At 36.2% G+C, this 17932-nt stretch overlaps 2 protein-coding genes across 3 annotated transcripts in view; both read left to right on the forward strand.

Annotated features, from left to right (window-relative positions):
* Positions 1-4456: 4456 nt before the first annotated feature.
* The window catches only part of LOC106078840 (serine/threonine-protein phosphatase 2A 56 kDa regulatory subunit epsilon isoform-like), a 29872-nt gene continuing 16396 nt past the window's right edge, over positions 4457-17932 (forward strand). The window contains exons 1-3 of the mRNA XM_056024586.1: positions 4457-4976; positions 12057-12253; positions 12390-12491. Of these exons, the coding sequence (XP_055880561.1) occupies positions 4835-4976; positions 12057-12253; positions 12390-12491 (441 nt within the window). The 5' untranslated portion in view covers positions 4457-4834. The remainder of the gene's footprint in view (positions 4977-12056; positions 12254-12389; positions 12492-17932) is intronic.
* LOC129925245 (uncharacterized) lies at positions 5761-9553 on the forward strand. Of its 2 annotated transcripts, none has more exons than XM_056024583.1 (2): positions 5761-6597; positions 7233-9553. In XM_056024583.1, exons 1-2 carry the CDS (start codon positions 6347-6349, stop codon positions 9337-9339), a joined length of 2358 nt encoding a protein of 785 aa, XP_055880558.1. In that variant the 5' UTR covers positions 5761-6346; the 3' UTR covers positions 9340-9553. The 2 variants fall into 2 exon arrangements, with proteins under 2 accessions (XP_055880558.1, XP_055880560.1); XM_056024585.1 differs by having other exon boundaries at positions 5762-7084.

A 17932-nucleotide genomic window follows, 5' to 3' on the forward strand; every position in this document is an offset into this window, starting at 1 on the left:
TAGGAGCTGGAACTTGTTTGATAAGGTGACTTTGAACTCTTCCTGTTTTGTGCAGTCTTTCAGCCCAACAGAATGGTAGTGTTGGCCAACCTGTCTTCTTCAGCTTCAGTTTTACTCGAGCGCACAGAAGATAATGATCTGAAGCAACATCTGCTCCTCGTCTGACACGTACATCCTGAAGAGATCGACGGAACTTCTTCACAATACAGACATGGTCTATTTGGTTCTCTGTTGATAGATCTGGTGACATGGTCTATTTTGTTCTCTGTTGTATTCGTTTGTTGCTTGTGGCACACATATCTGTAAATCTCTCTCCATTTTCATTCATTTTCCCATGACCTCTTCATATCCTCTGTGGTCATTGCCAACCTTAGCATTGAAGTCGCCCATTATCTTATCTTATCTTATATAATACAGACGTTACTTCAAAAAAGAAGATGATTACGTCCTACGCGTCATGCATTTAGTCATGCCTATTAACCAATGACTTAAATTCTGCCAAGTCACTGGTTTTCCTGGCTAGCTCAGGCAACCCATTCCATGCTCTAATAGCACTAGGGAAGAAGGAGTATTTGTACAAATTTGTCCTAGCATATGGGACGAGGAATGTGCCTTTATCTTTGTGTCTTTCAGAGTATTTTATTAAATTTTGTTTTTGTATTTGAAGATTATGGTTCAGTGTTTTATGTATGATTGCTACTTTACTTTTGAGCCTTCTGTCCTGAAGGCTTTCTAAATTTAGTGATTTTACTAAAAGTGTTAGTGATAGTTTTTCATTTATTATAACACCTAGGTATTTTGCGTTTTTAGTCTGTGTTACTGGTTTGCCATGAATAAGATAAGTGGAATTAATTTGTTTTAGTTTTTTTGTTACTCTTAACAACTGACATTTTTATGGGTGGAAAGACATGCTCCAATTTGATTCCCATTTCTGTAATTCATCTAATTCACTTTGTCAAACTTCTGTGTCTTGTGTTGTTTTTATTGTTCTATATATTTTGCAATCGTCTGCAAATAATCTGACTTTTGTTCCTGAACTAATGCAATTTGGTAAATCATTTATGTAAATTAAAAATAGTAGTGGACCCAAGACTGTTCCTTGAGGTACAACTGAGTTTACTGTTATCGGTGTTGATTTAGAGCCATTTATTATTACAGTTTGTTCTCTCCCTATCAGAAAATCTTTAATGCAGTGGGACCATTAATGCCGAAATATTTTAATTTTTTAAGCAAACTATGGTGGTGAAATTTGTCAAAAGCCTTAGAAAAATCTAGTAAGATAGCATCTATTTGTTCACTATTATCTAAACCTTTTGAAAAATCATCAATTAGTCCTATTAGTTGTGTTTCACATGATCTATATTTCCTAAAGCCATGTTGGTATGGTGTGAAGACATTATGTTTGTCTAAGTGGTTTATGATGTTGCTACATATTATGTGTTCTAGGATTTTACATGTGATGCTGGTAAGTGATACTGGTCTGTAGTTTCCTGGGTCAGATTTTTCTCCTTTTTTAAATAGGGGGGTGACATTAGCTTCTTTCCAGTCCTTTGGTACTCTGCCCTGGTTAAGTGAAGCCTGAAAGAGTATTTTGAACACTGGGGTTAGCTCATTGCTTAGTTCTTTGAGTAATCTAGCTGGAATACCATCAGGTCCAGACGCTTTATTTGGTTTGGTGTTGGCTAATAGTTTTTGAATTCTATTTTCTTGTAATACTATATCTTCTATGTTGTCTACTTGGTTCAAATTCAGTAATATGTCTTTGTCTCCTGGGGCTGAGAATGCTGATGCAAAGTATTTGTTTAGGATGTTTGCTTTAGTTTCATTATCATTATGTATTATGTTATGTTCATCTTTTAATGGCGCTATGCCTGTTGTTTCCATTTTCTTAGACTTAATGTATGACCATAGGTTTTTGTTGTTATCTTTAGATATTACATTGTTTTTATGTATTCACTCTGCAGCTGTCTGCTTACTTTTTGGGTTAAGTGTTTAATTTTTATATACTTTTTGTAAACTCTTTCTGCATTAGTTTCTTTAAATTTTCTATATAGGTTTTCCTTCTGTTTACAAAGCTTCTTTAGTCTATTATTAAACCAGCATTTATTTATTTTGTTTGATGTGTATTTAGTTGGTATATGATTTTCTATAATGCTTTTAAGATGGTTTTTAATGAAATTCCAGAGGTCATCGACTGGTTGGTTAATGTCTTTTTCTAATAAGAATGTTTGTTGAAAGTTTAATGCAGCTTGGTGTAGTTGTGTTAGGTTACATTTATTCCAGAGTAAGATTTTTCATTTGGGTTTTGTATTGGTTACTGCTTTTATCTGACTGTGTATTTTTATGATCTCATGGTCTGATAGACCAGGGATAATATCATAATCAACTACTAATCCAGGTCTGTTGGTTAAGAAGAGATATAATGTGTTGTTTAATCTAGTTGGCTTTTTAATGATTTGATCTAAACTTAGGTTGTGTAAAGTTTCTATGAAAAGCTCATTTATGTCCTTAAGGTTTTGGTGTTTATCTATTGTTAGTGTTTTCCAATTTATATCAGGTAGGTTGAAATCACCCATAATCCAAAAAACTGCATTTTTATTTGTCTCTTTAAGTGTAGTAATCTGATTACATAGTTCCTGCATGTATTCTAAACTACAATTTGGTGGTCTGTAAATGCTGCCTATTATTAGGGATGTTGAGGTGGTATTAATTTTACATTATGATGATGATGTTCTTTTGGGGTCTTTCATGTAGGATAGTAGTCAGCCTGTATTAAAAATTGTCATAATATAAAGATCGTTAAAACATAAATAACAAGTTTTAATCATATGGATATTTAATTAATTCTGTTAGCAAGCTGTGATTTCTACAAATAAATTGGACACCCCCCCCCACACACACACGAAAGTTTAAGCCATCGCCCCCTCCCGACCCACCAAATCGGCCAACATACTACAGGGGAGAGGCGAAATAATCTAAAAATTCGTAAAAATATAAATAATTTGTATATATTATTAACATAAGTAATAAAGTCGTATAGAAATTGAGTGAATTTTATACTACAATTCGTCCGCCTCCCCCACTTTGCCCCTTCCGCCCCCCCCCCTCCACTGGATCCGCCAGTGGTCTGACAGAATAAGGAATAAATTATTTTTTCAAAGCGTTCACTTCGCGACTACTGCAGGCCTACTTGATGTGGCCTAGTTATGATGGAGCTGATGGCGTTGTTTTTGTTTTTTTTTTAAATCGTCTGACTTTCTTAGACATCATTATTAGCCTAATAATAATAATAATAATCTTTATTATCCGTAAGGAAATTTGTCTTACAATTTGTGCTTTACACCAAACAAAAAACATTATAACTATAAGAAACCAAAGTGTACATTCACACCAGACTCACTCATAATTTACATGTGACAAAGTTTATACCAGATTGTTCTTATTTAATGATTTGATTGCCAGGGGAACAAAAGAGTGTTTGTGTCTGTTTGTCTTTGCTATCGGTGTCTTGTATCTCTTTTGTGATGGTAAAATCACAAAATCCTGACACAAAGGGTGATTTTTTAGTTCGAGGATCTTGTTAGCTTTTTTATAGATGTTTGTCTCAAACAACTGCCCAAATGGGGCTTGTTTTTTGCCAATGATTTTGCCAGCAGCATTGAGGATTCTATTAAGTTTATTCTTATTTTTAATGCTCAGATTGTCATACCAGGCAGTGATATTGAAACTGAAAATATTGCAGATGTGAGCGTGATAAAACATAGTCAAGGCCTTTTCGCTAACATTAAACGAGGACAGTTTTCTTAGTAGTCGTAATCTTTGCTGCCCTTTTTTGCTGATATAATCAGTATTTGCAGTAAAATTTAGTTTATTGTCTAGGATAGTACCAAGGTATTTAAAGGTTTGCACAATTTCAATAGTCTCTCCAGCTACAGAAACAATATCATTTTCCTTCTTGTCCCTGCGAAAATCGATGATCATTTCTTTGGTTTTTTTTACATTTAATAATAAAAAATTATTTAAAAAGTTTATTCAAATATGGTAGGGTTATCCCTGTGTTCTAGTTTTTTTTGTACTCTTTTTATAAGGCTGTCTAACAAGCATGGCCCCTTCATCGAACAGAATGCACTAAGACTATGGCTTTATTCTGGTGTAGAGATCAACATTACGGCACAGAAAAGAACTTTTTATCCCATGTAGGACAATCTAGATCTATTAATAATTTTTTAAATATAGATCTAGAATATAGATCTGTGAACGTACCGAGACTTTTAAAAAATTAAAATGATTAGAGATAAATCATTAGTTACCACTATGATTAAATAATGCCGTAACCAAAAATAACTTATAAGCGTTTATAGCTTTGAAGTCTTTCTGTATTGCCCATTCATAGGCACGCCTACCTTTTAGACTAGTAACCTTTGGGGTCAAGGTCGTTATGAAATCTCGTTTAAGTCTCAAAGAGCTTGAATTAAGGCGAGAAATGGGCAACCATTATCTGAGTAGCAACACACCGTAATATTTTGTTTTCTTTTTAGCCTGGAACTCTTTGCTTATAAAATTACTATTTTTGACCGGTTTCTAATTAATTAGATTACATAATAAAAGAATACTAATATAATTCATACCATACGTTTGGTATAAGCAACGCTTATTCGATTTTTCTAGTGCTGTTAAGTGTATCCACGGATTTTAAAAGCTTGCTTGTTAACTTTGTTATCCTATGTGCACTTTTTTAAGAATCTACAAATGTCAATTAACACAGCTATTGTGAAGCACATGTAAAATATATTAACAACATAAGCGCGGTCTAACCGCAATACGACACATAACCATGTCGGCAAAGTTAGCTGATCGTATCGACCCATTTACAGCAAAAGCAGCTGTCAAATCTAAGAAACAGAAGCGATCACAAGGATCATCACACTATCGCGCAAATACTGCACCAGAGCTACAGGCTTTACCTCATTTGAAAGGTATGTTATGTTTACTTTATAATCTAGACTACAGTAGCAGACATTTAGCTCTAATAATTAGAAATCTAGATCTAGACTATTATTATTAGTAGTATTTAATTATTTTTTTTACTAATTTGAACTTGAATCGACTTGATCTAGAATGTAGATTTTCTACATTATGACCTGAAAGAAAAGTTCCAGTCAGTAGATCTACTTCCACTGGATTTTTATGTTACCAGAAGCTGTATTTACACACTTAAAAAAAACCTTGCTGCTAAGCTTTCACATTATCTGGGTCCGCATACAAAATGTGAAATTTTTTTATTGTGGAAACTAATGACAGGTTGAAGCTGACTGACTGAAGTTATTTGACAGCAGTCACAATGATAGCATAACAACTAGTAAGATAGTTCCACAGTTCCAGAACATTATGCTTGAGTGTTAACAGTTAAATACTTCACATTAAGTAACATTGTACATTTGTGGTGAAATATTGTGTTTTTAAAAGACTAAAGCAATTTATTTTAAATAGTAAAATTGGTTTCAGATATGGCTGACTCTTGTTGTAATTCCTCAATAGGGAGTGTGAAAAAAAATTAAAAGTAAATGTATACTATAGAATAAATATGAATTAAAAGACATGATACACATGTTAGCTAGGGTCACTATCTAAGTTGTAAGTTTATATATGGCCCCCCATTCCCAAAATCTGCCTGTCTGGTCGTGCGGTTTGCGCGCTGGACTGTCGCTTGGATTTATTGATGATCCCGGGTTCAAAAAAGAAATTACATTTGCTTGTTTCTAGACAGACTGCAGTGCAAAGTAGACCTTACTGGCTGCTTTCCTATCTCAGACATTTATAAAACTAAATGTGTAGTAGCTAATTAGCATTATCTCTGCCAGAATTCTTTGACATGTCAAGGCGAATTCTAATTTAAATAAATAGTTATAAGAAAGAAGCCTATATATATATTTATATATGATATTAACAGGGTTCGTACGCAGTCTGGAAAAAGTCTGGAATCTTTAAAAATGAATTTCAGTCTGAAAAAAGTCTGGAAAATCAGTACTTTTCACTCCGACTGAACAAAAATGTCTGGAAAAAGTCTGGAATTAAAAAAAAAAAGAAAAAATATTTCTCGCAAAAAAAAAAAAAGTCTCGGTTTCGTTTTATAATGATAGCGGCTAGCCTAGAAATCCATATTTAAATGTAGTAATGCATCCGGCGGAAAGGCGCGTTCTGCGCATGACTAGATCTACTAAAACATCCGTTTATTTGAATCCGTATCATTGATGATTCCTGCATTGTCTTGTCAGTCTGGCGGTTGATAACATATATCGTGACTCTAGACACGGCCTATTTTGTTTTTTCTGTGACTTGTGTGAAAATGGGAAAATGTTATTTTTCGAATCAGTGGCTTGAAAAAATAGAATATAAACTATGGTTACAAAGTTATCCTAAAAATGTTCGCAATGCTGTCTGCCGTATTTGTAAAAAAACATTTGATGTTTCTAATATGGGTGAACATGCTTTAAAAAGCCATGCAAAAGGTCTAAACCACAAACGAGAAGTTGATCGCATTCAGAAGGTTGAGGAAGGAAAGATACCTGTGATGGTTGACTATTTTACTACATTTAGGTGAGTATTTTTTATCAACTAGAGTTACTAGAGCTATATATTAGATCTAGATCTATATATATTTATTTACAATTGGATTAGAATCTATGTTAGTAGATGGTAGATCTATATCTAGATAGATTCTAGATCTATGTACTAATACTAATGTTACATATTGTAACATATAGATCTAGATGTAACCTAGTTTAAGTTGTGGATCTAGATCTATATTACTTATAAGACTTGGATTAATTAAAAGTCTAGGTCACGTCTAAATCTAACATTAAAATTTATTATAGATTTATTTTATTCTAGATCTAGACCTAGTCATTTCATCTAAGACATTCTAAGAACTCACATAGATCTCTAGAAGAGCTATAGATCTATCCTAGATCTAGTAGATATATTAGATCTTCTGATCTAGAATGTAGTTTAGTAAACTTAAAAGAGTATTATTCTATGACTGTAGTCACATTGTGATTGTAGTGAGATTATGAAAAAAAAAAGGGTAATGATTCTTATTATTTATTCATCTAAATTTTGGAACTTGAATAGATCTGGTAGTTTCTAAATTCAATAATATAACCAAGATGTGTATAAATTTACTTTTTAAAAATTTAGCTTGTATTTACTTTTTTTTTTTTTCCTCGTTTCAGAAAATCAACATCCTCGCATGCATCTACTGAACCATCTTCTTTAGCCAACTCACCCACAACTTCATCTTCTAAAAAACCACTCCTTGCTACTGGAGATAGTGTTTTGACTGCTGAAGTGCTTCACTGTTTGAACTTGGTGGAAAAGCACCATTCTTTTAACAGTAGCAACAGTAGTTCGGATCTGTACAAAAAAATGTTTCCTGACTCAGCTATTGCTTCTGGTTTTTCCTGCTCAGAAAGGAAGGCAGCATATATGTCAACGTTTGGCATATCCCCATACTTGGCTGAATTACAACGAAAGGCTGTCCTCTCTGAAAAAGATTATGTGCTTTTGTTTGATGAGACACTAAATGGCCCACTACAATCAAAGCAGCTAGATGTTCATGTGCGTTATTGGAATGGCAGTAGTATAACAACAAGATACCACATGTCATATTTTCTAGGCCATTCAAGGGCTGATGACCTCCTAGATAAATTAAGAGAATCTAGCAGATTCTTTAATAGAGGTGGACTGCTACAGCTTTCCATGGATGGTCCAAACGTCAACTGGAAAGTTTTTGACATCTTTCAGGCAGAGCTTATGCAAGAGTCTTCTGTAAAACTTTTGAATGTGGGATCTTGTGGACTCCACATTGTCCACAACTCATTTAAAGCAGGCCATTCTGCCACATCCTGGGATATTGGATCCTGGCTGTCAGCATTACACTGGTTGTTTAAAGACAGTCCAGCTAGACGGGAAGATTTTATTAATCTTACAGGGACAAGTACATTTGCTTTGAGATTTTGTGGACACAGATGGCTGGAAAATGTTCCTACTATTCAGAGAGCTCTACAAATATGGCCAGCAGTGAAAGTGTTCTTAAACAAAATAAAGGGTGATAAATCTAAAGAACCCACATGTAAGTCATACAAAAATCTTGTGGACTTTGCTGCTGATGCTCTGCTAGAAGCCAAGGCTCAAATTTTTTTGTCCATTGCACAAGAACTCCAGCCTTTTCTGACTAAATATCAGACGGATTCACCTATGATGCCATTCATTGCTGAAGATTTGTTCACCACAATTAAATCTTTGCTAAGAAGGATACTTCAGGCTGAAACACTGAGCAAATTAAAAAGTCCACGTGATCTTATTGCTCTTGATCTTAAAAGTAAGGACATCTTTTTGGCATATTCAAAAATTGAGATAGGAATTGCTTCGTCTAAGGTGTTGCAGAAGATTAAGGCAACAGATCTGCAAATAATGACTCTAAAAAATGAGTGCAGGCAATTTATTTCAAGTCTGGTTTCTAAATTACTAGACAAGTCACCAGTTATGATTCGTTTAGTACAGAAACTGTCCTGTCTGAATCCATCATTGATGGCATCATCTCCCCAACAAGCAGCTTCCCGATTTAGGGATTTGTTAATAATTCTGGGAGATTCAGGAAGGATTTCTTTAAATGAATGTGACCAGATTTACAACAAATTTGTCAAATGCCTGGAAGCTTTGGAAGAAAACAATGTGAAACCAAAGTTTGAATTGTTTCACCCAGCAACAGAGCGTTTGGATGATTTTTTATACAACAATTTTAAACCACTTGATACAGCTCTCTGGGGTGTTTTGAGACCCTTACTTTTGTTATCTCATGGCCAGGCGACTGTTGAAAGAGGATTTTCACATAACAAAGAAGTCATGATTGAAAATATGCATGAGGAAACTTTAATTGCACAGAGAAGAATATGTGACTTTTTAAAAGTAAATGGTGGTGTGTTAGATGTAGCCATTACCAAACCTTTACTGACAGCTGCTGCCTCTGGACGTCAGAACTATAATCAATATTTGGAAAAACAAAAGACTAAAAAAGCTGAGATGGCCAAAAGTTTGAAAAGAAAAAGACATGATGATGAGCTGTCAGACTTGAAAGCAAAACGGAAAAAGCTCATGGAAGAAGAAAAATTTTTAAGGTCATCGGCTGACAAATATGCAGATGAGGCAGAAGCTAAACAAAATTTTAAGCTTTTATCAAAATCTAATGACATGCGCCACGAGGCTAAAGTCAAGTCAGCTGAACTGGTTGTTCTAGAAAGAACAATACAGTCAAAGCTCCAGAAGCTTTTAGACTGTTGAGTTTTTCATCATCTGTATATATGTATATATTAATCTCTTTATGTAAGTAAAGAAAATGTTTTTTATTTAATCATATATTATTTGTCTTTTTAAAAATTGGTACGATTTGATGAATTTTTTGAGTCTGGAAATTTTTTTTGAAAGTCTGGAAAATGTCTGGAATTTAATTTTACTTAAGCTGTATGAACCATGGATATATAGAAGACTTTTTTTGCCATTTGAACTATTTTTATCTTCAGCAAATTCAAAAGCTTTATGGGTTTTCTATAAATATAACTATAACCCAAAGCTATCAACTACCTACTCACTTTATCCTCACTGATTTCCATGAGTAGGTGCTAAATAAATAATGTAATGTGTCACAGGTGCATCAAGAGGAAACCTACTAAACTTGGGAGTTTTAAACCTCTATTAATTGTAATCGAAGTAAAAGCAATCTGCTTCCTACTGTGCTTCTTAATAATAATAATAATTTTATTTATAAAGCGCTGTTAACAAACAAAATGTAGGCTCAAGGCGCTGTAATAACATTACAAACACAAACACGACAATAGAAATACAAAACTAATCTAAAAAAGTTTTAAACATATTTTACTATTAATTTAGTGTTGTAAAAAATTTAATTTATATTAACTTAAGTAAAATAAGTCAAGGTGTCCCAATTGAAGCACCTCAAACACGCTTGGCAAAAAAAGAACTATATTTTTTTTATACAAATTAATTAATGTAATGGGAATTACTTAATGGCCTCTATGATACTGCAACAAGTAGAACCTTTTTCACAGGCTAAATAGTAGTTAACAGGGAACGTTAATAAACATAGTATCCCACATTTTTTCATTGTAGCACATGAAGCGCAACAGAAAAAAATGTTAAATTATAATAGAACAATTTTAGCAATCTAGATATTTTCTCACCAAAGTTTTGAAATACAGTATTAATTATGGTTAATATTCTCAAGTTAGATTTAGAATATTCAAAATACTTTTCGTAATTCTAAGTTGATATAGTTCTAATTGTTTTAAATCCTTGTTTGTAGCTCTTCACAGGACACTGAACAAGTCTTGATCTAGGTCTAGTGTAGTTTTAAATCAACTCTTTTTTTAGTTTTTTTATATGTAAATCTAGTTCTAAATCTTCTTCTTGATGCATTGAAAGTCAGAAAGCTTCCCCTTTTAAGTCTAAAATTTATTTTAAGGCAATTGTGTCTCAGTATTTTAAAATATTGCTGAACACACAAAGAAAACTATTTTGTGAATCACTAATAATAGTTATGTATGTTATGATAAATTCTTGAATTACTCTTGAGATTTTGCAGCAAATAATAGCCAATGTATTTAGCAAAATAATGCAAGTATAGCATAAATTCTATTAAGTTACAAAAGATCTTATTTAGAAAATTTTTACATATAGTGTTAGGGGTGCTACAGCAATCCATTTTTTAACTGGGCCCTAAACGCTCAAACATAACTTAAGTGCTCAAAAAGTTAAAAACTTTTAATCTGGCTATTTACATTCAAATTATGCTTTAAAAAATAAAACAATTTAACAATTAGTTGTACTTTAATCATCAATGATGTCCCAGTGATGTACCTCAAATGCAAAAGTGGGTATCCCCTTAACCAGCCCTGTTGTGGACATTTCTATTATTTAATTTTAGGTTTTTAAAAATAAAAACATAAAATACTTTTAAAAAAAAACAAAGCTTATTAAATATTAAGTTTAATTGTATCAATTAGTTTGGATCAGTCATGTAATTACGTGTTTGATTGACCTAGATATATAAATTTTTGCGATAGAAATATTTTTTTACCAAATGTTTTTTTGTTTAGCTTTTAGCTTTCTCAATGCGCTATGATCCTATCACTTGTCTGGGCAAGTTATGAAAGGGGGAGGTAAGAAAGGGGTATCTTGGTGAATGTTAACATTATCGTTTTTTAAATGCATAAAAAAAAATGTTTACTCATGGCTCAAGATTCCTCAAGAGGACTTATTCAATTTATACCACTACATCTATCTAGAACGATTTTTTCCCTTGTTCAAGATACCAACAAAATAATTAACTACCAATAGTTAATTAACTAATTGGTTAATTTTTTTATTGATTCTTGTGTTGTCAGGTAAAAGAAACAATTGTGCAAAATTTCAGCCTCCCGAGATTGGGTGTGGGAGAAATAATGTGTAAAAACTTTTGGCCAGATAGACCAGAGTGTTAAAAGTACTTCTACATTCATCAAAATAAAAACAAAGTACATCCAAGAGCAGTTTTGTTTTTAATAGATTTCATAATGCCCAACTTTCATGCTCATAGCAGTTCATAAATGTTTTATGGACTTTAAGTATAGGACAGGGCAAATTATTTTTTAAATGAACCTGCTTTCTAACTTTGTAGGGCATATATTTTTTTTTAATGAACCAGCTTCCTAATTTTGCAGAGCTCATACATATTTATATGAACATGCCTCCTAACTTACAGATTTGCTCCACATATCTAGCTCTACTGAATTCTTATATTTGGAAGTATTTGAACAAATGTCCTGTTATAGAATTGTTTATTTATCTATACATTTTAGCATAAAAAAAAAATCTATTTAAAACACTTTCATAAAGTCCTTTTCGACCACCTCTAAATACTGCTCAGCAATCCTCACTTAAAATTAAAGGGTCTGTGTTTCCAATCAATACCATGCATGTGATTATTACCATTTGTGTTTCAGACACCAACCAAAATGAACAACAAGAACTTTTTATTAAAAAGCTTCAACAGTGTTGTGTGGTGTTTGACTTTATGGATCCTGTCACAGATTTGAAAAGCAAAGAAATAAAGCGTGCAGCATTAAATGAATTAGTGGACTACATTACAGCCACTAGAAATGTCTTGACAGAACCTGTTTACCCTGAAATAGTTCGAATGGTAAGATTGATGAAAGTTATTATTTTTATTTTGAAGGAAATTTTTGCATTTTATCAGTATCAAATTGTTAACACTGTAATTTCATTTATAAGCTTTTTTTTTTTTTTTTTTGTCATATCTTTTTTTTTCCCTTCAGATTGCTTGTAATATCTTCCGAACGCTTCCTCCGAACGATAACCCTGATTTTGATCCAGAAGAAGATGATCCTACATTAGAGGCTTCCTGGCCCCATTTACAGGTGCATTTCTTTCAATTACTCCTCCACCCAAAAAATATATAAGTGGTCAACATTGTCCTGATTATAGCTAATGTCCAGACTTTCAGTTATAATATCTACACATAGATACCACTCATTGATCAAGGCATCTCTTAAAACTATCATACAGATTCACATGAAATTTCATACATAGGTTCCTTTTACCTCCTGGGCACTCACCAAGAACCAGTTTTGACAGATTTGCAACCTGACCACCACAATTCACAAAAAAACTGCAAACTTTTAAACAAATTTTTGTTATTTATTTTCTGTATTTCCCTATATGTAAAGCAAAAAAAAAAAGGACAACATTCCATATTTTTATAGCAATTTTTTTCTTTTTCCCTAACTCTACTTTTTTTTAAGATGCCTTAACTCATTTCCACTTCCTTTTAGATGTGATCTAAATACAAAAAGAAAAACTAAATCAATTCTTATAGCATTGAAAATATAGATCTAGAGTCTTTTTCTTATAATTAAAGGATGCAAAAAAAAAGTTTAAAACTAACCATATATGCTATATATATATATATATATATATATAGATTCAAAAGTTGAAAAGTGGGCGGTGAAGGTTTGATTAATCAGAGAATGCTTAAAAAGTTATCTTTGTAATAAGAAAAGGCCGAAAAGTGTGAAAGTAGGTCTTAGCGTGTTGGGACGAGGTTACAGTTGAAATGCAACATAGTGTATATATTTAACATGGTGTATGGGGTATCTAGGAGGGGTAGCACCTCTAGTGGACAGGCAGTCGTACCCTCTTTTTGAGGGTAGCTTGGCTCACTCTTGGTCCCCACTCGGTACCCAACTCTCACCTGTGGCTCCCAGAAGCTGAAGCATGCGCAGCGGCCACACCCCGGAAACAGCTTTGACTGGCCGGCTAAACCAGGTAGAGGGTATCTGACGTGTCCATGGCACTCAGTACACTGAGGTTCTGTCAAACCTAGCATGTGAAGTCTGGACTTGGCGGCCTGTGCGTAACGTCACAAAACTAGACTAATCGTACAAAATGGCAAGTACCAGCACAGTGCTGTGGAGTACTCAAGAGCAGGACAAGACACATAGAAAGTCTCTGGTCATCCACTGCACCCAAACTTGTCCCCGGACGTCTTGACCAAATCTTGCTTCCGGAAAAGGACGGGTTTTAGGGCGAGAGAGTGAGGTCGACATGTTGCGCAAATCCTCCTCACTTTAATCCAAATTCCAGCGCAAGTCACTTGTCATCCCCCCCCCCCCCCCCCAACACAACAAACCAAAGTCCTGTGGCGACAGGCAAGCAGTGAAGCGGTAGGTGTGGGCACACTGGAAGCCATAGCTGCAACCCTGCACACAGGCGGCTCAGGCCATATGGTCGTTCACCACTGACACAGAGCAGCAGTGGAGTCCGGCAGCCCCCTGAGTGGCTGAGCAGCCCTATTTAGGAGTGCACTGCTCACCTCCATAGCATGAGGACAGGGCTAGAAAAGGTGCCCCAAAAATTGCCTGCTCAAAACTACCCTAGCCAGCCTACCGCAGTTGGCGGGAACCCTACTCAAGCGGTCGAAATTCAAAGAAAAAGACGAGGATAGTTCCTCTTACCATAGGCGCATGGAATGTGCGCACACTACTTGACAACGACACATCTGATAGACCACAAAGACGAACTGCACTAGTAGCCAGGGAGCTCCACAGATACAACATAGACATAGCAGCACTAAGTGAGACTCGGCTTGCAGATGAAGGTGAACTCTGCGAAAGAGGAGCTGGATATACTTTCTTCTGGAGCGGTAGAAGCACTGAAGTACGATGTGAATCTGGAGTCGGCTTTGCCATAAAAACATCAATAGTATCTAAACTAGTCGGGCCTCCCAAAGGAATTAGTGATAGGCTCATGACCCTAAAGCTGCCTTTACAAAACGGAAAGAAACATATTTCCATTGTTAGCTGTTACGCACCCACCATGACCAACCCAGATGATGTCATAGCAAAGTTTTACGAAGAACTAAACTCCACCTTGCTTAATATTCCAAAAACAGAAAAGCTACTCATTCTCGGTGACTTCAACGCAAGAGTCGGCTCTGACCATCACATCTGGAAAGGTGTCTTAGGCAAATTTGGGATAGGTCATTGCAACAGCAACGGATTATTACTACTCCAGACCTGTGCTGAACACAAGCTGCTCATATCGAACACAATATTCAGTCTTCCAATGAGAAAGCGAACTTCCTGGATGCATCCCTGCTCAAGACACTGGCACCTCATAGATTACGTCATCACCAGACAATCTGACCGTCAGGACATTCATGTCACCAAATCTTGCTGTGGTGCAGAGTGTGGAACAGACCACCGCCTCATCATCACAAAACTAAACATTCGTATCCAACCAAAGAGACGTCCACAAAAATCAAAACCCCTAAAAAGGCTAAACACGGCCAGCTTAGCAGATGACAAAACTGAAAAGTCGCTTGCAGATGCAATAGAGTACTGCCTCAAGTCCACCGTTCTAACTGAATCAAATGTAGATAAAAGCTGGGAATGCTTCAAAGAAGCTATCTATAGCACAGCATTAAACATACTCAGTCCTATGGAGAGAAAGCATCAGGACTGGTTTGATGAAAACAGTATTGAGATCAGAAAACTATTAGACGAAAAGCACAAGCTCCACAAATTGTGTCTGAACAACCCAAACTCCCAGTCCACTAAAGATGCATTCACTAACATCCGCAAAAATGTGCAAAAACAGCTACGCCAAATGCAATATACCTGGCTTAGCAAGAAAGTGGAAACAATACAGGAATTTGCTGACAAGCACAATATGAAGAACTTCTACCATGCCATAAATGAAATCTATGGACCCACAAAGTCAGGCTCATCCCCTCTATTAAATGCTGATGGGACAATCCTATTGACAGATAAGGAAGAAATCCTAAAACGCTGGGCAGAGCACTTCGAAAAGGTTCTCAATACACCTTCCATCATAAATGAAGCGGCCATAGACAGGCTACAGCAAGTACCAATAAATGAAAAAATGGATGACCCACCTACGCTAAAGGAAACCGATCTTGCCATTCAACAGCTCGCAAGCGGAAAAGCCCCAGGAGCTGACTCCATTCCCGCAGAGGTCTACAAAAAAGGTGGATTAGCCCTGATTGAAAGACTTCATAAGCTCTTCTTAATTATGTGGGAAAAAGAGTCAATACCACAAGACTTTAAAGATGCCAAAATTGTTTATTTATACAAGCGAAAAGGAAACCGCCAGATCTGCGACAACCACAGAGGAATATCTCTTCTCTCTATTGCTGGGAAAATCCTTGCACGCATCCTACTAAATCGGCTTATGCAACACATAGAATATGGTCTACTACCAGAAAGCCAGTGCGGCTTCAGAAAAGAGCGTGGAACCATTGACATGATCTTTGCAGCAAGGCAGCTCCAGGAAAAATGCCAAGAACAAAATGCTGACCTGTTCTCTATATATGTCGACTTAACAAAGGCATTCGACACTGTTAGCAGAGAAGGACTCTGGAAGATCATGTCAAAGTATGGCTGTCCACAAAAATTCATAACCATGGTGAGACTATTTCATGATGGCATGAAGGCTCGTGTCCAAGAAAGTGGAGAACCATCAGAGCCCTTCGAAGTATCAAACGGGGTAAAACAAGGCTGTGTCCTAGCACCTACACTGTTCAGTATCATGTTCTCCGCTATGCTGACAGATGCATTCACAAATAGAGAAAACAACGGGATAAATATATCATACAGATTTGATGGTGGCCTATTCAACCCGAGGCGGCTGAAAGCAAAATAAAAAACAAATGCAGCAGTAATCAGAGACTTGCTATTTGCTGATGACTGTGCCCTAAATGCCTGCTCTGAAAACGATCTGCAGAGCATCGTCAGTGACTTCTCAAGAGCATGCTCAGACTTTGGCCTTACCATCAATACGAACAAGACTGAAGTCTTATATCTACCTGCTCCTGGGAAAGCCTACTCGGATCCAAGCATTACTATAAATGGACAGGATATAAATGCAGTGGACAAATTCACATATCTTGGCAGCACACTCTCCAGAAATGGAAAAATCGATAGTGAAATCGACCTGCGTATCGCCAAGGCCAGTGCATCCTATGGCAGACTGTCTACAAATGTCTGGAACAGACGTGGTATCACCACAAACACCAAGCTAGGGGTCTACAGAGCTGTCATCCTCCCTACATTGCTCTATGCCTCAGAAACATGGACAGTGTACAGTAAACATGCAAAGAGACTAAACTGCTTCCACATGACATGTCTGAGAAAAATACTAAATGTCAAATGGCAAGACAAAATACCAGATACAGAAGTCCTTCGAAGAGCGTGTCTGCAAAGCATCCACACAATCCTGATGCAGTCCCAGCTGCAATGGGCAGGTCACGTCTACAGAATGGAAGACCACCGCATCCCAAAACGACTCTTGTATGGCCAACTAAGCGAAGGAAAGCGCTCGCAAGGTGGGCAAAGAAAGCGCTTCAGGGACACCCTCAAAGCTTCTCTGAAGGCGTTCAGCATAGACCCTGGCACCTGGGAGACAGAGGCACACGACAGAGCATCATGGCGTCACGCTGTGAAAACTGGCGCACAGGTTGCTGAGGAAAAAAGAACAACGCAGGCAGAAGAAAAACGCCAGAAAAGAAAAGCAAGACAAACGACACTAGCTCCAGCTGGAATAACCTGCCCAGTGTGCAGCCGAACATTCCGGGCTCACATAGGTCTCACCAGCCACATGAGGAGGCATAAAACCCCAGTGCAAAGCCCTCAGCCCCCTGGATGACAAAGTGGTCATCATCGAACCACGATGGACGAACTATAGATAGATATTTAACATTGAGAAACCAAAGAAAAGTCAGTGATTGTACATTGGACTAACTTTTTTTGTTTGGGGGGGGGGGGGGGGGCAGATAAGTAAAAGTGATTCTAGGATTCATGTGCCAAAAGCATATAATGTGTGTCTGTGTTTGGGAGGGGGGGGTAAAAGGGGTCTTTCAACATTAAAAGTCAAGCACTAAATCACTGGCTAAAGTATGTTATGGGTATCATTAAAATGTGGCCTGTTTATTAAAATTTAAAAAAGAAAAGGAGGGGATATTCCAGCCTTTATAAACAATATAAAGCCTGGGAATAAATCAACAGGCGTAGCTGGTGTGTACTGCTAGTGTGTGTGTGTATATATATATATATATTTATATATGTATATCAGACCTGCCTACCGTTATGCAAAATGCGTATTCGTTACGCAAAATCTCCCAAAAATGACCGTCAGTACGCAAATACGCATTTGACCCGTCGCGTTACGCATTTCGTATCTTTTTTTCCCCCCTCTCTTGACTAGCTTACGAGTGGTCAAGGAGGTCACGCTAAGCGGCGCCTTCGACATGGTCACGCGCTAAGCCGTCCTGTTTGGGGGG

Source organism: Biomphalaria glabrata, chromosome 3, assembly GCF_947242115.1.
Source record: "Biomphalaria glabrata chromosome 3, xgBioGlab47.1, whole genome shotgun sequence".
Taxonomy (NCBI): domain Eukaryota; kingdom Metazoa; phylum Mollusca; class Gastropoda; family Planorbidae; genus Biomphalaria; species Biomphalaria glabrata.